This window comes from Macrobrachium nipponense, chromosome 2 (assembly GCF_015104395.2).
Source record: "Macrobrachium nipponense isolate FS-2020 chromosome 2, ASM1510439v2, whole genome shotgun sequence".
NCBI classification, from domain to species: domain Eukaryota; kingdom Metazoa; phylum Arthropoda; class Malacostraca; order Decapoda; family Palaemonidae; genus Macrobrachium; species Macrobrachium nipponense.
This window is the reverse complement of record NC_087201.1, coordinates 49,669,681-49,691,932: the sequence shown is the minus strand read 5'-3', so window position 1 is coordinate 49,691,932 and position 22,252 is coordinate 49,669,681. Positions and strand designations below refer to the sequence as shown.

The following is a 22,252-nucleotide window of genomic DNA, read 5'->3' as shown; positions in this document are numbered from 1 at the left end:
ATTTGGATGTATGAGGGTATTATGGACTTACACTCGGATCATGTAGACATGCCCCAACAAATTTTACTATATACGGTGAATCAAGAGAGCCTAGGACTGAAACTTCCCGACAAAACATCTCTACATCGCTCTTTCCATAGGACATATTTGCCCTATATCTCTTCACAGCCACAATTTTATCTTTGAATTTTCCCTGTAAAAAAATACAATGATTATGCACAAAATTCAATGGCTTTTACAAATAAGAGGTAATTTCATAAGTATGTAGTCCATATACCACATTATATGCCCAATAGTTTATTTGGAATTTCCTTTAAATAATAATGACTGTAATTCAATTTCTGTATCATGATATTCTTCTTTAAGCAACACAGTTCCACAGAAATCAAATACTACAAAGTCCACTGACTTTTTTCCGTATCCCCAATGTAAGGGAAATCCATTAGTGAATTGGTGACCGCCTGTGAAAATGAATACGTGGTCTATTGGCCAGCTGAACACCTATAAAACTGCTCCAAAAACCACCAAGAGTGAGGCCATTTCATGGCTTTCACAATACTTTAGGGTGCATATACTAATGTGATTTGTTAAATACGTACTTTCTGGCCACACCTTCAAGATATTTCAATACAAGATATTTCAATAATAGTTACAGCAAAATAATGACAAAATGAAAATTCATTTATAACAATACATAACGAGGTACTGTGTATTTAACTACATCAACTTTTAACATTCTTTTTAAGACAAAGTTCAGGAAATTAAATAAGTTGTATTTGTCAACTGAAATTATTTAAAAAGAAAATATTATTTCTGATCACTTCTGGAAGAAGTGTAACTAATACAAAAAATTTACATATTGATATATATCTCAATTACAAATTTGTATAAAGTTTCAGGAGCTTACTTTATAAACTTTTCCAAAGGATCCAGAGTCAATATTTTCAAGGTTTTCAATGTCAGAAAGACTGAGATGGAGGTCAGGAGGTAGAACAGATCGAAGATATAAAACATCAATTTTTTCTGGTGTATAAAGAGAAAAAAGACTTTAGTATAAATGGTAAACTATAGATCAATTTTTTCATGGCTGACATTTAGTATGATAGAATAAAAATATTGATACTACTGAAAAATGCACTAAAAGAAATATGACCATAAATGATTACAATACAAAACTGTCAGTGTCTTCATCATATATGTATACATTTGTTAAACTTCAATATCTTTTTATTTTAGTTGGGTCATTTATAGCAGTTCCGGGGACGTGGAGAGCGAAGGTTCATTTCTCACTGGATTTGTCATCAATGAAGGTTAAAGAAAAAAAAAATGAGCTGCGGTGCCCCTCACAAAAATGTGGGGAAATTTTGGGAGAGCCCTATAGTTTTTTGGCCCACAGTGCCTGCATAATAGTACTACATGGTTTCTGAGACTATTTGGGTCAATAAATTCATAAATGATGTAGATTTATTGATTTTACCTATTTTTGACCAAATTCAAGCTGGCCACCAATTGTTGGCTTTTTGAATGTCAATTTTTCAAAATAGTCATAGAGCCTTAATATTGGGCTCAAATGAGAGGTCTTCTCATACTGAGTTCAGATATAAACAGTGTAATTACAACTTTCACATAGATCATCAGATGTCTGGGATGGAATCAATGAAAGCAGGGAGACAGACAAGATTCTTTAGCTTGATGTTCTTTTTATTAGCAAGTTTTTTAATATTAACTAAAAAGAATCTCCATTGGAATCTGTAGAATCTCCACACCGATTCCTCTCATCATCACTGCTACTGTCATCTGAGCAGTCATGAGGTGTAAGCTGCTGGGGCAAGGGGAGCAGGGAGTGATACACTTGTCTGCACTTTTAATTCACTAGTTACCAGCTGTCACCAATGGGAGGATGCTCTTGCAGGTTGTAATTGAGCTGGCAACATGTAAGGTAGTTTGTCCTTTCCATATAAAGATTCAAAGTCATCATCAGGTGGGAGATGGATTGCACACTTTTTCTCCTCTTCAGTTTGTGCCATTTGGAAGCTCTGGCCTGTCCACAGCTCACATCTGCACTCTCAGCATAAACAATGGAGAGGACGAATGCTTTCATATCTGCTCTGACTTCATGTTTTACTTCCAGACTCACACCCACTCGTCCCAGGAGCTTTCTTGCCTCAGAACTGATCTTCACCTTCTCCAACACCTTCCCATGTGGTCACTGCCAGTGATTACATGGAGAGGTATGATGATATCTGCAACCTCTTCTGAGGGTATGGCACAGCAGTTAATACATGCTTGTGTTTAATCACCAGGTCACCTCTAACTTGTTGCGAGGCATAAGCTGCTTGGACTACACATCTGTGTCCTCATAGCCAACAACAGGTCCAACTACACATCTGTGTCCTCATAGCCAACAACAGGTCCAACTACACATCTGTGTCCTCATAGCCAACAACAGGTCCAACTACACATCTGTGTCCTCATAGCCAACAACAGGTCCAACTACACATCTGTGTCCTCATAGCCAACAACAGGTCCAACTACACATCTGTGTCCTCATAGCCAACAACAGGTCCAACTACACATCTGTGTCCTCATAGCCAACAACAGGTCCAACTACACATCTGTGTCCTCATAGCCTACAACAGGTCCAATGTACTTGCTGGCACACCTTTGCACTGGCAGAGAGCAGCATTGTACAGGCAGTCCCCAGTTATAGGCAGGGTGCTGATAAGCGAAAACCGCCATTAACCGAAATGCAGTGATTTATGGCACTGCGTTTTGGTTAATGGCACCTCTGTTAGGTGCAGTTTCTCCCTCACAGTATGATGCATCTGACCCTCTTGTTCTGTCATCTGTTCCTTTTCAAGTTTCTGTAGCTGATCTTGTTTCCAGAATTGACCATGAATTTAAACTCAATGGCACCTGGGAACCTGTCTTCAGGCTTGTGGGAAACATTTGAACCTTTTGGATGATTTTCTGCTCAGCAATCGTGCTCATCATCCTTGATGCTGAAGGGATGGTCGTATATGTCAATGACAAGGTTGATGTAGTATGTATTGTGAGAAACTCATAGCACAGATTTTATCCAAGTAGTCACCCCAGGGTACTCTGAACCATCCTACTTCTGAGACTCACAGTCTTTTGGTGTGGGTGGCAAGTTGCCAGATCAGCCCCATCTCCACAAGGCTAATAAGGTCTCTTAGTTTTTCACTTGCTGGGTCTAGCTGGAAGAGTTCTAGCAACTTGTTGCTTACAGTCTTGCACATTGACCCATCTACATTTTAGAGTAAAAGGCTCTCCTCAGCCACTCTCCTTTCAAGGGCTGACTCAAGTTGGACCATTCCTGATCCCTCTGCAAGGTTCACTAGGGCTGCCAGCCCCGATCTCTCCATATGGTCAACCTTCATATGAGCACCATATGGTATACAGATAATTTCTCCAGCAAAATTTTGCCTCTTGTTCCTGTGGATGGTTGCAGTGAGAGGCTTGTTTTTTGTGAACATCTGGAATTGCAGTCTTTAGGTCATGCACTAACTCTGGTGAGGAAACCAGGTTAGAATGTAGTGACCTCAAAGTAGGTGAAGAGGTGTCAAAGGGCTCAGCTTCAAAATCCTTCATGCATGCCAGCAGGTCCCGAATTGACTGCTCATCCTTCTTCATCCTTCCTGGCTGGCATTCAACATGCTTCCTATGGCGACACTGGCACTTGAGGCTCTGCTTCACAGTAAACTTCACCCCTGCAACATTGTTTGCATTTTTTGTTCAGAACTGTTGCTTCTCATTCTGTAAAAGCTGAATCCATCCTTGTTTTAGCATCGAGTACAGATTCCTAGTTGTTTTTAGCCAAAGGTTGAGTGGCTGTCAGTTGTAAGGTAGACCTGGCCACTGACTGTGTGAAGTGAATGTTGAAGAATTCCATTTTCTCATTTCACAGCAGAGAGCATTGTCAAATAATCTGGCAACCACCTTCCATAATCATGGCTGTCATATGCCATCAGTCCAGACAGCACACTGCATGTTGACAATAGGTACTCTGTACCATTTCCTGAATGACATGCATCAAGACATTGTACAAGTGGGTTGGTCATCTCAAGGAATGAGACCCAAAAATCCCCCATGTCTGTACCAGGTTTTTCATAAACTTTGTTGATCAGGTCCTTTATATGATCATTCTCCTTAAGATCTTTGTGAGCTTTCTGTAGAGCCTCATGAGTGTCTGTGAGTGCACTGCACAGAATCTTTGCTACCCGTTTATGGATTAGAAACTCTCCCGAGCAGGATGTAGTGTACGCCACGGGTGTAGTGCTTCCCTCGCAGTGTTTGGTCAACAGACCCCTCCAATATTACCCCTGCTGTAACCAGAATGTCTGCCATTCCAAAGCTATGTTGCCATGTTATGCTTTTTTTCATGACAAGCAGACAGATTATGTCAGTCGACATAAGTTGAGATTAAGCTAATTTTAACATTAGCCAAATAACAATAAAATTACCTAACTTAACTAACACTAATTATCAATGATAACATCTGAACATAACATTATTTCTTAACTGTCATACATTCATAATGATAAAATTCCTTTTGAACTAGTGAATAATGTTGAGTTTAAGAACTTAGCTCAAACAAAGCATCTAAGTGCAGCAACAAATTTTCCAGTGACAAGAGTGTGTGTAAATGTAAATATTAGAGCGAAAGTGTTCTCACATCACTTGGATGTGGGGCTGGCTATTCTTTGTTGAATTACTGCAGAAGACAACTTTAGAGATATTTTATACTATTGAGAAGTGTTAAATTAGTTTTTGGTTCATAATGAAATGCTGGGACCAAGTGATCAATATAGTTCAGGTAACTATTGGAAAACATAGCAAAGTTTGTTTCCCATCGACCACAAACCTTGATCTTTTTTACATTTGAGATGACATCTGTGTAGCCTATTTGCAATTTTACTATCCATAGCTGAACTCAGTATAAGCAGAGCTTTCAATTGAGCTCAATATTAAGGCTCTATGAAGATTCTGAAAAATAGACATTTAAAGAGCAAACAATTGATGGCCATCTTGAATTTGACGGTCAAAAATAGGTAAAATCAATAAATCTACATTTATGAATTTCTTGACCCAAATAGCCTCCGAAACCATGTACATATTATGCAGCATTGTGAGCCAAATCATTAAAAAGTTAATTTCCAGCTTGGCTGATGGTAGCCATTTTGGATATAAGGCTCTAACAAAATTTCCCCACATTTTTGTGAGGGGCACCCCAGCTCATTTTTTTTTCTTTAACCGTCATAGATGACAAATGCAGTGAGAAATGAACCTTCACTTTCCACAGTCACTGAACTGCTATAAATGACCCAACTATTTATTTAAATGTTCACTGAAAAATGAAGTTTACTTCCATTTGGTACCTTGCATCATAGTCTTGAGTTTTCCAATTGGGGATGGGATTGGAAAGTAAGATGTATCCAAACCAGAGAGGTAATCAGCTCTTGCATAATCTTCATTCAATCCTGGACGTCGATAATGCTTCAATATGTTTGCAATATCATCATGACCTCGTTCATATGCCCACATCAGGGGTGTTTGCTCATCCTATAATTCAAGAATGATTATGGCATCAAATCAGAAAGGCAATATACTGTAATACTTTTAATTTATCTCCTGAAAAAATCAGAATGGTAAAATGTAATATTTTGAATATTTTTAAGGTAGAAAAAAACTCCAGCTAAAATTTACTGAAAATGCCCAAGATATTGTTTTACCTATTCATATGAGTACTTAAAAATTAAGAACTAGAAAATACAAGCATTTTTATGTTTCCTAATTACATATCTCTCATTTTAATTATGCTATAGTTACGAGAACAGTGTAGTGTTCATAAAAAAATTAGTCACTAACTGAAAAATACATTACAGACTTCAGTAAACAGTCATCTTTTTATTTATTGAGTAACCAAGTCTTATACTTTACTCGCGACAAAACTACACTTGGCAACCATGGAGAGCAAAAACAGCAGCAGGAAAGAAATCAATTCAAGGGGAAAGGAGGAGGGCACTGATTAACCCTCTTGCGCACAGGCCGAAAATATTAGGGTGTAAGGTACACGACTTTTCCCCCGGGGCCAAAAAGAACATGCGCACGAAAAAGTTTTTTGGTAAAATTCGGTACATCAGAACTATAACTGATATATGCTTCTGGCTAGTATTATTATGTCGGCAAATGATTGAATTATTTCCTAAAGCAATCAGAACATCTTTACGAAGCTTAGAAATAATAAAAACAATGTGATGAACATGAAATTTTTAAGAAAAATTGTAGATATTTTCTGGAAATAATCAAGAAAAATATAATAATTAGGTTTGGGGAGTTTGTTTTATGCCTAAATTGTGTAGAAATGTTTGATCTTTCAATTGAAAGCAACAATTTTGCTATAAATGTGTTTGCTAATGATCTGTAATTGATTAAATAATGCTAATTTTTTACAGAGTGCAATTTTCAGATTTTCCTACCTACTTATGTTGATGTTTAGTATCATAGCTAAGTACGCTAGCGGCGTCGGGTTTGCGTTTTCTTCGAGATTCATCATCTGTCAACCCAATGGAGTCAGCTACCTTTTCTATGATTGATGCTTTTTTTTTTCCAGAAAATAACTTACATATGACATGCCCGGCGCGTCATCTGTTCTCTTGTTTTTAAGAGGGCAAATTTTGTTCAAAGAGAAACTGCACTTACTTTTTAGCCTTTGTTCTTTTAGCTCTAAGAAATGACAGGGGTGCCATTTATTAGGACCACTAAGCCACTCATCTCATAATTTGTTTTTTAAGATGTTTTATGGATGGTGCCCTTCATGACTCCAAGCCTCCCTATCCATGCTTGGGAAAGAAAGTGTAATCTCTGCTAACAACAGCAGTGTTAACTATCAATCATGAACTTTGGGACAAGTCCACTCCTTAAGGCAAATTTCTTTCACACACATTCATACTCCCATACACTGTATAACACTATTCTGTGAAATATCACAGAATAAATTTTTTTTTTTTTTTTTTTTTTAAACTATTCAGAAGCCAAGTCAAAAGAAAACCCTGATCTCTACAATGCACAGCATCCCTTGATTTTTGTTCCAGCTCCTTCCTCCCTCTGCATACCAACATCACATCTTCATTCTTACCCTAATCTCTGAATATTCCTAGATCCAAGTCAGAGGAAAGCCCTATATATAAAACCTAATCATAAAAATGTCGTTTTTCCATAACTTACCATAGCTGATTCCCACATTGACAGGAGGTGGGATACAACGACATATTCTACTCCAAAACATCAAGTCACATAAGGAATTTGAAATAGGGAGAAGTTGCTTGCATTGAATACAATGCTTGTAGTTCCTTATTAGTTAAGAGAGCCTGCAGTAGAACACTACCTCTGGTTAGTGCCCAAGTTAACCTGTATTGGTGTGGCAGTGAAGCCATGGAGCATCTCTACCTAAGTGGGAACCTTGCAGCCAAGGAGTAGTCTGATGGCTAGCAAAGCATAATTGGAAGTTTTGCAGTGAAGGAGCTCACTGAAGGCTAGCAAAACTTCAAAGTTACCCTTGTCCTGAAAGCAGTAAGAAAATTTAAAAAACGACCAGATAACATTGTCACCTGCACTGAAATAAGACCACAACCCATCCACTTAGAGTGGTGGGTGCTCCAGGTACACTGTAACCCCATGCTCTCACAAAACTCTGCAACCTTCCTACAAGGTAAAGAGATAGTGGAAAATCCTATGCTTTCTTCCACAATGCCAACCAATAATTGCAGGGCACTGCAAAAATTTTAACACTTGAACCTTTTCTAACGAGGTACGAAGGCGATTGCAGGATGGACATAACAGCATGAAAGCTAATGAGGTGGAAGTTGTTCTGACATCTTTCGCTTTATTTAAAAGTAGGCTCAATGCTCTCCTGAAACTATGAATAGTCTCTTAGACCAAGTCCATACATAATGAAGAACACTGCTTGTTTTTTTTAAGTGGGCAAAACAGGGGTCCTTGTCAGAACACTAAAGTATAAATGGCCCTGTGCTTCCAATCCTGCTCAGGTAATACCTGAAAACTCCAACTGAATGGAAAGCTTCCTACTCTTCCCCAGAGCCAAGGAGGTGGGGAGATTGGCACTAGACAATCAAAAGCTGGTGCCAGACACCACGTGTATCGAACTGGTGCTAGGATGTAGGTGACGCCAGCTGAGCTGGCCGCCTGATAACAAACCAGTTGGGAGCTGGCAAGCACTCCTAGCAGCTCAGGGCAGAGCTGGCACCAGGCAAGCTGGAAGTTAGGCGAGGAAAAGGTTTGGGCTGGAGGGTGCTCCTGGGAGCCCAGAGCACTGTCCCAGGCTGTCAATACCATCTTTTCTTCCATTAGGTTCTTGGGAGAGAGGGAACGGCTCAAGGTCATAGAAGAGTTCTTGCTCTAGATTAAAAAAAAACCATGGTAAATGAGCAAACTGCATTACTGAGTCAGAGGTAGCTTGATACACCTAAACAGGAGGAACACAAGAGATTCTATATCCTCTCAGATAAAAAAGGCATTGCTGCCATCGTGTCATATGTGTCTCAGTAGAAGAAACTTAAGGATCTGCGACACCTGATTTGGAACTTTGTTCACTTAAATTGGTAGACTGAGCTAGATGAATTCTGCATCTTTCAAATGATTTTTGTAGCACCTTTGAAAAAACCCCTCCATCCTGATCAACACCCAGACAGCTACAAGCCTTGCTGCATAAGAGCATGCCACCCTTGGACTTGGAGGTGTCTCTTGAAGTGAGTTGTGCAAATGGACAATAGCACTAACTTTTCACTGGAACCGACTAATTATCATACCCGAGTATTTCACATACACGTGAACATGAACACAACATTTTCAAATCCTGGGGAAACCCTGCAAAGGTGTTTGTTCTCTCTCTCTCTCTCTCTCTCTCTCTCTCTCTCTCTCTCTCTCTCTCTCTTCTCTCTCTCCTCTCCTCTCACTCTCTCTCTCTCTCTCTCTTTATCCCTTCTCTCTCTCTCTCTCTCTCTTTCTGAAAGGCAAGAATTTTTATGGTACATGTTGTATGCACTATTTTTATTAATATTTTCAAATATCAATAATAATAATAATAATAATAATAATAATAATAATAATAATAATAATAATAATAATAATAATATGCTGGAAGTAAACCCTCTTTTAAACATGTTTTATTAAAAGTGATTGCTGCCTCAGCTGCATTAATTTTATACAAGTTCATCTCTATTTTTCTAATTATTGTTTTCCCCTTCCTCGACGTCCTTATAACGAAGACAGAAGACGGTCTCTGCACTTCTGTCTACATGAAGAAGACAAATTTAGGAATGTGCCTCAACGGGGATAGCGAGTGTCCTGACAGGTTTAAGAGCACTACTGTCAGGGCCTTTGTGAAAAAGGCCCTCTCCCATTGTTCTACCTGGCAGACACACACCTAGAGCTTGATAGAGCTTCACAGATGCTCGTGAATAACGGATATTCTAATAAGCTCATCAACCGAGAAGTGCGCACTGCCCTCGAAAGATGGTACTCGAACGAGGAAGAAGACCCACGACCCCGCCCCACCGAGAACATCAAGATATATTATAAGGCCTTCATGCACTCTCAATACTGCGAGGATGAGAAGGCGATGAAGATCGTTAAGGAGAACATCCTCCCCATCGAAGAAGGCAAGATGGTGGACCTTATAATATACTATAGAAACTGGAAAACAAGAGACCTAATCATGAAAAATTACCCCTCACCACCATCAGGAGACCCCCTCAAGCAGACGAACGTAGTATACCAATACATATGCCCTGCCCGAGGATGCCCTGGGAAGTACATTGGAATGACTACCATGCGTCTTGCGAAGAGAATCTCCTGTCACGCCCAAGAAGGGGCTATCAAGAATCACGCCCTCACCGCCCACCGCGACACAATCTCCCGCGACTGTATTATCCGCAACACCAGGATAATAGGGAGAGCACCCGACCCTCGCCGTCTGCACCTTCTGGAGGCGTTACTCATCCAGGAGCAAAAGCCCTCCATGGATACGACACAGGAGGCCTTTTTGCTCCCGACCTACAAGCGAAGGAACACTCCAGTAACGGCAAACTTCACCATATCGCCGCCCAAAAATGCCCCAATTCAAGAGGAAAACAACACCGAAGACGACATTAATACCATGAATAATACCAGCAGTGATGTCACGCAGCTTTTGACCAATCAAAATGAAGCCCGGCGTGATGATATGCAGCTGAGAAGATCGGCGCTCCAGTTGAGCATGCGCTCAGGAGCTGGCTTCAGCCCAAAGCCAGGCAGCCAATGAAAAAGCAGCTCCCCATTCACTAGCCAATGAAAAGGCAGCGGCACGGAGCCCCCGCTGCACTGCCACAATATAAGCAGTCGGACTCGCCCTCTCACTTCAGTCCTTCACCTACCTCCGCCCAAGAGGATGTCTGAGGTTTATTCAGACGAAACGTCGTGGCCCCACAAAAAGAATAGAAAAGAAATAGAATTTAACATCAATTCTATCTGCAATAAACTCTACGGGATATACCCAAAAATTTGACTACCCCCACTGGAATTTTTACCACAAAAATCCAATCGTTCTTGACTATTACCTAATTGAGACATGTCAACCTTCGGTGCGTTGCTCACCAGTTTAAGCAACAATGAGAAAACAATAATTAGAAAAATAGAGAAGAACCTGTATAAAATTAATGTAGCTGAGGCAGCAATCACTTTTAATAATAATAATAATAATAATAATAATAATAATAACGAGAAACTGGACCAAATACTGGCTGATCAATCCAAATTCAGAAAAATCAACAAGAACCCCATCGAAGACATCCGACGAGACATTAATAGGACGGTCGAAAGAATCCATGCCGCTAGGAATGCTCCCAGACTTCCCCTTGCCCAGGGTGACTTTAATCCAGGGTATATTTACGGCACCGTAAAAACCCACAAGCCTGGAAATCCTCTTCGCCCTATTATAAGCCAAATCCCAACCCCGACTTACAAAATCGCGAAGAGACTCAATGAACTCCTCACGCCATATATCCCTGACAGGTATTGTCTACAGTCATCTACCGACTTTTTACGTAAACTCCGAGACTCTCCGTCTACAGGTATCATCGCCTCTCTTGACGTCGAGAGCCTCTTCACGAACGTTCCAGTCGACGAGACGATTGAACACATCCTCGACAGAGTATACAGATGTGAGGAGACACAGGCTTTGAACATCCCCGAGGAAGCCCTAAAATCCCTCCTTGAAATATGTACCAAGAAGGCACCATTCACGACCCACAGAGGACATCTTTATTGCCAGATTGACGGCGTGGCAATGGGATCCCCATTAGGGGTTCTATTTGCCAACTTCTACATGAGTGTCGTCGAAGAAAGAGTTTTCAATAAGATCCCCTGTCCTCCCCAATACTACCGCTACATAGACGACACCTTCATAAAAGTTGACAGAGAAGAGGACCTTGAAACTTTAAGAAACACCTTCGAAGAATGCTCCGTCCTCCACTTCACGTGTGAACGCAGCGTTGACGGTGCCCTACCCTTCCTGGACGTTCGGGTACAGCAGACCCCTACGGGATACACCACCACGGTTTACAAGAAACCCACAAACCCGGGTCTATGCCTTAATGGGTCCAGCGAGTGCCCAGACAGGTATAAAAGATCGGTGGTAGAGGCCTTCGTCCGCCGCGCCCTTACACACTGTTCCACATGGAGAGAAAAAACCAGGGAAATCGAAAGGTCTACACAAGTTCTCATTAATAATAACTTTTCAAACCGTATGGTCGAACGCCAAACGAGGGACTCCATAAATAAATGGCACCAAGAAAGAACGACCGTAACTAACGACCAAAGTGGAGCTATAAAAATATTTTATAAAAATCATATGCACCACAAATATTTGGAAGATGAAAAGGCTATAAGGAAAATAATCAGTGAAAATGTCTCCCCCACTACAGAAAGTGATAAAATTAGCCTCATAATTTATTACAAAAGCATGAAAACCAGCCAGCTGCTTCTTAGAAACAACCCGGCGCCCCCAGAAACGTCTTTGAAGAGAAGGAGTGTCATCTACGAATTCACATGCTCGGTGGATGGATGCCACCATTCTTATATCGGGATGACCACTACCAGACTCTCCAAGCGTCTCTCGTGTCATCTTCAAGAAGGGGCCATTTTCATTCACTATAGGGAAAAACACAACAGGAGACCAGAAAGAGCTGAGCTTATAAAGAACATAGAAATTATTGACCATGCACCGGACCGAAAACGCCTACGTTATCTTGAAGCTTTACATATATTAGAGAAAAAACCGACTATCAACACGGTAAAAGAAACAGAGTTTCTCCCCACCATCATAAGAAGAAATGGCGCAAGAAACCAACCGACTACGTATACATCCACAGAAGAGAGAGAGAGGGGGGAGAGACGATGAGAGAGAGAGAGAGAGAGAGAGAGAGAGAGAGAGAGGGAGAGAGAGAGAGAGAGAGAGAGAGAGAGAGAGAGAGAGAGAGAGAGAAAGAGAGAGAGAGGAGCAAACAGAGAGAGAAAGAGAAAGAGAGAGAGAGGAGCAGGCAGAGAGAGAAAGAGAGAGCGTTAGAAGGAGCGAACGAGAGAGAGAGAGAGAGAGAGAGGAACTTGCAGAAAGAGAAAGAGAGAGAGAAAGAGCGGAAGAAGTAGAGAGAGAAAGCGGGAGAGAACGAGCGGAAGATATATCAATTGTACAGCCTGCCGCCCAAGAGGTGGGTACCCCAAACAACACCCAACCGACGCTAATAACCCCGTCCAAACTACGCAGGTCAGAACGCCTCAGGGGGAGATTTCGTTTCCATCCAACGACCAATTAAAATCCGTTCCCACCGACCCGCCCACCGATTGTACACGACCTTGCATGCTATAAATACTTGTAAACTGTATCTTAATTCACTGTACTGTAAACTCTCATAGATGACTGCCTGTGCGCTGTCGACACGTTAGAGGAATAAACCTAATACCAAAAAAAAAAAAAAAAAAAAAAAAAAAAAAAAAAAATAATAATAATAATAATAATAATAACAATAATAATTGGATAAGTATCAAGACCTGAAAATAGAAATAAGAAGGATATGGGATATGCCAGTGGAAATTGTACTCATAATCATAGGAACACTAGGCATGATCCCAAGATTGCTGAAAAGGAATCTGGAAAAACTAGAGGCTGAAGTAGCTCCAGGAATCATGCAGAAGAGTGTGATCCTAGAAACGGTGCACATAGTAAGAAGAGTGATCGACTCCTAAGGAGGCAGGATGCAACCCGGAACCCCTCACTATAAATACCACCCAGTCAAATTGGAGGACTGTGATAAAAAAAAAAAAAAAATAATAATAATAATAATAATAATAATAATAAAACTATATTTACAAAATTCATTATAGTAGTTTGAAAAAATGGGGGAAAGAAGAGAGAATTTTGTTGTGCATATGTACGCACTACTATATTTTTACAACCATTTATTTCTTTTTATATGGGTAATGTATTAAGATAACTTTTAAATCAAATTACAGTAACTTGAATTTCATTCAAGTTACCTTAATATTTAAACATGATTAGGTCATATTTAGTGTTAAAACTCTAGAAGTAAGCATTTATTTCTAAAAATACTAATAAATGCTTACTTCTAGAGTGTGAACACTAAATATGACCCTAATCATGCTCCTTAAATATGAAGCTAACTTTTTAATGAATTAAAATTACTGTAATTTGATTTAAAAGTTAGTTTAATACAATACCCTTAATTCATGGGATGGCATTTTCTTTTTCCCTCAGAGTAAAAGATGTTTTCTTTGCATCACTTGGTAATCTCAAGTCAGTCATAAAATAAAGAATAAAGAAAACATGCATATACATATGTAATGTTTGCAGAGGGTAAAATAGCATACACAATTTCCATACTGATTTTACAATTAAAAGCATGAAAACTTAAACTGTGGGATAAGTATGTATCATGTTATTGGTATCAGTAATACTACGTACTGAACCGAGTGTTGTTATGTCTATGGTTAGCAATGCATTACATAACTCCGTCGCACCAACACTTTGGCATGAATGCCAGTTGCCCTGTACCCATCTTATGATTAAGATGCCTCTGTAATAAACCATCAACACGGGAATAGTGCTTTTTACTTACCCTGCCCAGAGTATCCTATATGGCACAGTGACGGAGTATTACCTACACAGAATGTCGGGATTTCGTAGAAGATCGCTGAAAAGCAACCCTAGATTAATAAGACCTAGAGACGCCAGATGCAGCAAAAGTGATGACGCAACAGTGGATATAAAGGCATTAGTTCAAGCATTAGGTGGGAATAATTCAGCACTTGGCAGGGGGAGCAGCATGCATATTTCCCAAAAAAATTGCATGTATGTGATGTCAGCGGAGGATTTTAGGTGCTGGAAGCGATCTACGGAAGATTGGGTAAGAATTAGCAGGTTTTCCCATGATGAGGCAGTAATGAATATCAGGTTACTATGTGAAGACAAATTGCAAAGTGCAATAGATGCCCAATTCTCTTCAGACGCTTGGAATGCTTTAGGGGTAGAGGACGCCTTCGACGCCCTAAGAAAAATAACTACAAAGTCAGCGAACAGAGCGGTTGTGTGGGATAACTTCTTTACAGGAAGACAGAAAGAAGTAGAAACGGCAAAGGAAGACATCCACAGGTGTCAGCGGGAGGCCCTTGAGTGTGCGTTTGTGTGCCCTAATTGCAAAGAGGATTTATGTGAATATGCGCTGGCAGGTAAAATTGTGACTGGCATACGGAATCGAAAGTTAAAACAGGATATTTTTGAAACTTTGAAAAGTACAATTCTGTTAGTGAAATCATGGCAAAGTGCGAGGCATTCAAGGAGGCAGTACAGGAATGTGGGGACCCCACACAAAGAGGGGAGCAAAGAGAGTTCAATGAGCTGGGCATTGAGAGGGAGGAGGAATCAGGATTGCCACTGAAAAAAGTAGTGGCAGTAAAAACAAATTATCAGAAAAAGAAGGAAGATGTGGCAAAATAAAGCTCCAAGGCAAGAGTGAAATGTGAGATTGCAGGATTGCACACCCGGGGCCGTGCCAATTGCTGTGCTAGCACTGCGGAATGTTTTCACTGCAGAAAAACAGGACAATTTGCATATCGTTGCTATGAGAGCAAGAGTCTAACGCCTAGCAAGGGCGCATCAGATGGTAAGATTGGCAACATTGCTGCGAGCAGAATCGGCAGCAGACGAGAGGATACATGGAAAACAATGTCAGCAGATGGCGGGTCTGATTGAGAGACATTAAGTGTTGGCGCTGCATCATGCTCGCAACCAACCGTGGATGCTATGGTCTCGTGTGTTAAAAGTAATAAAAGTTGCAAATTAGAAGTTGTAGCTGGTACCGGGGCTGAGGTATGCATTGCTGGATCAGTCCAGGCATGGAACCTGGGAACTGATGTAAAAAATCTAAATACTGTAAAGTGGAAGTAAAGCTACAACATGCAGCAGGAGGTCTAATAAGTGTAATGGGGTATTGTCAGGTTAACTTTAAGTGTGGCAGCATGTCAACAAGTGGGCGTATGTATTTTGTCAATGGGACATGTAAGCTATTTCTGTCATTAAGTGCATGCAAATTATTAGGGTTGGTGGATCCTAATTTCCTGAATCACACAGCTTTTAATATTCATGGGAATGAAGTTGTTGGCATAGGGGGATTAATGAGAGACCCAATGAGCTGCCATACTCTCCTACAGAGGAGAATGTTCCCTTATTCAAGCAGTGGCTGCTGGAACATTTCTCAGGTATAACATTCAATGCGAATAGAAGACCCTTTCCCATAATGAACGGCAAACTGCATCACATACACCTGATGCCAGGTGCGGTGCCGCACGCTTACCTTACACCAACAACTGTCCCTAAACATTGGGAGAAAGAGGTCAAGAAGCAGATAGACAAGGATGTTTTAGCAGGTATCTTGCAATCTGTGCCTACTGGGGAGGTAACTGAATGGTGTGCCTGCATGGTGGTAGTAGGCAAAAGGGATGGCACTCCGAGGACTGTTGATTTTCAAAAACTCAATGCATGCTGTAAAAGGGAAACTCATCATACATTTACACTGTTTGATATGGTGTCAAGTGTCCCAGTGCATACTTTTAAGACTACGGTCGATGCACACTGGTGATTCACCAGGTGTGTGGGTAGTGTTGGATGAAGAAAGTTGAAAGCTTATGACTTTCATAACCCATTGGGGGAGGTATCAGTACTGTCGCACAGCCATAGGGCACTGCACTGCCCCGGACGCATACACCAAAAGATTTGATGATGTAATTGTAAATATACCAAGGACATTTCAATGTATTGATGATATACTATTGCATGATTCTAGCATAGAAGAAGCTTTTTGGCATGCTTTTGATTTATTATTAGCATGTGAGAGAAATGGTGTAACTCTGAACCCAAATAAATTCCAGATTTGTCAGAGGGCCATGAATTTTGTGGGCTATAATGTTGAGTGGGATAAGTATCTGCCTTCGGAGGATAAACTGGCTGCTATAAAGAAGTTCCCAATGCCCGATCAGCCCACCATATCTGATATTCGGTCGTGGTTTGGGCTGGTCAATCAGTTGGCTCCCTTCGTTGCAATGGCCCATCATGGCACCATTTCCGGAATTATTGAAAAAGGGGGCCAGTAAAAAAGTGTACTGGGATAAAATTTTGATGTCTAAATTTGAATACACTAAAAATGAGTTGTGTAGATTAATATCTGAGGGTCTGCGACCAACCATTGTCATGACTGATTGGAGTAAAGAGGGGCTGGGCTCTGTCATATTACAGCAATATTGTTCTTGCATATGTAATGATGTACCTTTCTGTTGTCAGGGGGAGGTTGGATGTTAGCCTTGTGTGGCAGCAGGCACCTTTCAAAAGAGGAATTGAACTACGCCCCTATTGAGGGGGAGGCGGCGGCTGTGGTCTGGTGTCTGAAAAAAGATCGTCTCTTTTTGCTGGGCTGCCCTAACCTAAGTTGTCTGGCGATCAGGAGTTGAAGCACATTGAGAATCCCAGATTGTTCGCTTGAAAGAAAAAAACCCTTCAGTATAAATTTGCAGTCAAATACGTGGCAGGTAAAAGAAATACTGCCGCTGATACCTTGTCCCAGTATCTGAGTCTAAAGGCATCACCAAGCGAGACAGACATGGAGGATGCAGAAGAGGTATGCGGGAATGCTGCAATGATCACATCATTTTGTGACATGCATAATGACATCATAGTAATCGACAGTGAAGATGTTGAGAAAATTGCTAGCAAAGATCATGATTATCAGTTGTTATTGAAAAGGGTAAGAGACTACAACTGGCCAGAAAGTAGGAATATGGTTGAGCCTGCATTAAAGTTGTATTTTCAGGTAAGGGAACAGCTTAACTATATCAATGGACTGATCACTTCTGCTTTCAACAAGGGGCACATACATTTGGTAGTGCCGCAAGCTCTAAGGGAAACTGTGGCACGTAACCTACACTCAAGCCACTCAATGTTGTGTGATGTATTGGCCTAGGATGGAGGCAGATGTAATGTTTCATAGGTCTAAATATACAATATGCAATGAGAATTCGCCATCCCAACAACAAGAACCATTCATTCCCATCCAACTGCCAGTGTATCCATTTCAGAAAACTGTAGCAGATATCTTTCAGTTAGATAATAAATGCTATTTAGCATATGCAGACAATAACTGGGTGGCTGGAACTGTCGCACTTTGGCAATGGTGTGACTTCATCGAAGATCATCACTGTGTTGCGGAGGTTGGTCTGTCGTCGGGGTACCCCTGAGGAGATATCCACTGATGGGGGGACGAACTTAGCGAGTACTGAGATGTTGGACTTTTATAAGCAATGGAGGGTGCAACTGCGTATCTCATCAGCACAATACCCCCAATCAAATGGGCAAACTGAGGTGGCTGTGTGCTCTGCTAAGAGTATGATAAGGGACAACGTTAGGGGTGATGGTAGCCTAGACACTGATGCCACTGCAAAAGCCCTTACGCAATACAGAAATACTCCCCTAAGAGATATAGACAAGTCCCCTGCGCAATTAACATTGGGGAGGCAGTTACGGGACTCTATCCCAATGGTGAATGAATTCTTGTTTTTGGATAATCATTGGATGATGACAATACGAGAGAGAGGAAAGGCTATGGTTAAAACTTCACTGAAAGAGATGGAATTATGTGACCTGCATGCACGACAGCTGCCATACCTACGTGTAGGCAACCAAGTCCTCAAACAGGATGTAGTCAGTAGGAAGTTGGATCAATCAGGGGTGGTAATGGAAAACCTCCCATATAGACAGTATTTAATCAAAATAGAAGGGACTGGCAGAATGTTGAGGAGAAATTGCCGCCACTTGAAATACATACCAGCGAAGAGCCAGTGCCCGACTATAAAACCAGCTGGGAAAGTGCCACGTACCCTGGACCAGGAGGTATATACTGACCACGGCAGCCCCTCCCACCCCTTGGTAGGCATAGTTCAAGGCCAACTAAACGCCCAGCTTGGATGAAGGACTATGAAAGTGGAAAATAGATTGCATTCAGTTTGTGGAGCTATTACGTATTGTGTTTTGCTGCGATTAACCATTCTTTGCTAATTTTTCTTTCCTTCATTTTGTCTGTTCTTATTTGTGATACCCTTTGTTTGTCTCCGATTTTGACTTTTGAGTATACCTATGTTTTGCGGTAATGTGTAGCTTGGGGGGGTGTAGGATAAGTATGTATCATGTTATTGGTATCAGTAATACCACGTATTGAACCGAGTGTTGTTATGTCTATGGTTAGCAATGCATTACCTAACTCCATCGCGCCAAGAATTTGCTGTGAATGCCAGCTGCTCTGTACCAGCCTTAGGATTAAGATGCCTCAGTAATAAACCATCAACACGGGAATAATGACTCTTACTTACCCTGCCCATACAGTATCCTATATAAACTAACTGTAGAAATTAAACAAAGTTTCTGAAGGGATATTATCTTTAGAAAGTGCAGTAACCTTGTAAGTGGGTATCACATCTTGTAAAAGTATCTTCACTAACTGAAGGTGCTGTAGTTATACCTTTGCATCATATTTATGCATGTACAAAAATAAAAATACAGTAATCCCTTTTAACCCTTCAACGCCGACTGGACATATTTTATGTCGACATTTTTTGTCTCTCGGGTGCCGACAGGACGTATTTTACGTCGACATACAAAAGTTTTTTAAAAATTCGTGGAAAAATACTTTTAGGCCTACCAGCCGAAAACTCTTGAATCACGCGCCTTGGGGGATGCTGGGAGTTCACGGATCAAGGTGTTGTTTTGTTTACAATCGTTATGCAGGCGCGCAAGCGCGAATTTCTTTCTTGCCGCACTAAAAAGTATCTGTGACACATCTCGGAAATTAATTCGTCACTTTGACATAATTTTTGTACCATTTTAAATTAGCCGTTACATGGAGTATTATATATGAAAATGTGCACATTTTTATGTAGAATACAACAATAAAATACTCATGATTGTAGCTTTTATCAGTTTTGAGATATTTTCATATAAATAACGATAAGTGCAAAAATTTCAACCTTCGGTCAACTTTGACTCTACCGAAATGGTCGAAAAACGCAATTGTAAGCTAAAAATCTTATATTTTAGTAATATTCAATCATTTACCTTCATTTTGCAACTAATTGGAAGTCTCTAGCACAATATTTCGATTTATGGTGAATTTATGAAAAAACTTTTTCCTTACGTCCGCGCGGTAACTCTTCCGAAAAAAATCATACATGCGATTGTGGTAATGTTTGCACCATTTTAAAATTAGCCGTTACATAAAGTTTTATATATGGAAATGTGCGCAATTTCATGCACAATACGACTAAAAACAACCCATGGTTGTAGCTTTTATCAATTTTGAAATATTTTCATATAAAAAATGATGTGACAAATTTTCAACCTTCGGTCAACTTTGACTCTACCGAAATGGTCAAAAAACGCAATTGTAAGCTAAAACGCTTATATTCTAGTAATATGCACTCATTTACCTTAATTTTGCAACAAATTGGAAGTCTCTAGCACAATATTTCGATTTATGGTGAATTTATGAAAAAAAATAACATTTTCTTCATGTCCGCGCGGTAACTCTTCCGAAAAAATCATACGTGCGATTGTGGTAATGTTTGCACCATTTTAAATTAGCCGTTACATAAAGTTTTATATATAAAAATGTGCGAAATTTCATGTAGAATACAACAAAAAATAATTGAAGGTTGTAGCTTTTATCAGTTTTGAAATATTTGCATATAAATCTCGATAAATAGAAAAAAAACCACGTTTGGTCAACTTTGACTCTACCGAAATGGTCGAAAAAAGCAATTGTAAGCTAAAACTCTTACAGTCTAGTAATATTCAGTCATTTATCTTCATCTTGAAACAAATTTGAAGTCTCTAGCACAATATTCAGATTTATGGTGAATTTAAAAAAAAACTTTCCTTCCCTCCGCGTGCGGATTCTCCGCCACAAATCTCCGAAATGCGTACGTCCCATTCTCGGAATATTTGCTCCGTTTCATATTAGGCATTTCATAGAGTTTTATATATGAAAATGTGCGCAATTTCACGTAGAATAAAACGAAAAATATTTGAAGGTTGTAGCTTTTCTAATTTCCAAAATAATTACATATAAAAAAAGATATATAAAAAAATTCGACATTCGGTCAACTTTAACTAGTCAGATATGGTCGAAAACTGCAATTGTAAGCTAATACTCTTACAGTATAGTAATATTCATTTTTCTTCATTTTGAAAGAAATTGGAAGTCTCTAGGACAATATTTAGATTTATGGTGAATTTTTGAAAAAAATATTTGTTTATGTCCGCGTGTTACGAATTCATGCATTATTTTGTGATAATATTTTCTCTGTGATGCTTTTATCGTTTTACAATGTGTTATATACCAAAATGATTGCAATTTAGTGTACATTACAATGAAAAAAAAGGTAACTTGTTACCTTTAACCGTTTTGCGCACAGTGCGATTTGAATACAATTATACATGAAATTTAGTTTTTGAGCTATCATATATCGCATTATTCATATATGATAATGATAATTTTTTTCATTTCTGATGGTTGCATACTAAACTTCAGCCAATGACAAAAAAAGGGAGCCAAAAATGAACTCTTAATCTTGAAAACTAAGCGCGCTGTGATTTTTTGAAAAAAATATTTTTTCCGCTTCCGCGCTCACTCCGAAACACCTCCGGCACACGGGAGATAATTTTTATTTTACCGCTTCGGCGTTTAAGGGTTAATAAAGATTTTACAAATAAAAGCTTTAAAACTTATAAATTTACATAATAAATTAAACATAAACACTTTTGCAGGGTTTTGCAGTGCTTCTGGAGGATTCACAAATGTTCGCGCTATTGTGAAGAACTCTCATATGATAATTAGTTAGTTTCCAATTAAAAGTTTGCGCTATTGTGAATTCACGCAAATCGAACCATGTAAGTTCGGGGTATTTCTGTACAAAATAATTGCTACAGTACTCATTTGCAAAATATATGCAGTAATACCCCAAACTTGTGAGGTTCGAGTTGTGTGAATTCACAATAGAGCGAACTTTTCATTAGAACCTAACTAATTATCATACGCAAGTTCTTCACAATAGCAAGAACATTTGCGAATCCTCCAGAAACACTGCAAAACCCTGCAAAAGTTTTTATGTGTAATTTATTGCGTAAATTTTTAAGTTTTAAAGCTTTAAAGCAGTCACCGGGTTATGATGGGTTCGGCTTACGGCGTTCCGAGGTTAAGGCGCTTTTCAATTATATTCATCAGAAATTATTTCCAGGGTTACAACGCATGTTCCAGGGTTACGACGCCTACAACACTCATCTGGCAGAAGAAATATGACACCAAAAATGCAAAATAATCAATACATATTTGAAAATTTTTTTGTGAAAAATGCAATAAGAATGCAGTTTAAATAGTTTTCAAATCACCCAAAGCATTAAAAGTAAGGTTTTCTTAAGATTTTTTACAACGTTCCAGCTTACGATGATTTTCGGCTTACGACGTGTCTCAATAACGGAACCCCCGTCGTAACCCGGGGACTGCCTGTAATGTATTATTTTTATTTTTGTATATGCATAAATATGATATAAAGGTAATTACAG

General features: G+C 39.7%; 1 protein-coding gene across 5 annotated transcripts in view; it reads right to left on the bottom strand.

Annotated features, from left to right (window-relative positions):
- Positions 1-22,252, bottom strand: part of LOC135220561 (serine/threonine-protein kinase TNNI3K-like) — a 211,609-nt gene that overhangs the window by 45,030 nt on the left and 144,327 nt on the right. For all 5 annotated transcript variants that reach the window (XM_064257781.1, XM_064257780.1, XM_064257783.1 and 2 more), the window contains 3 exons: positions 5,400-5,583; positions 908-1,023; positions 32-193 (listed from right to left, as the gene is read on the bottom strand). In XM_064257781.1, the coding sequence (XP_064113851.1) occupies positions 32-193; positions 908-1,023; positions 5,400-5,583 (462 nt within the window). The remainder of the gene's footprint in view (positions 1-31; positions 194-907; positions 1,024-5,399; positions 5,584-22,252) is intronic.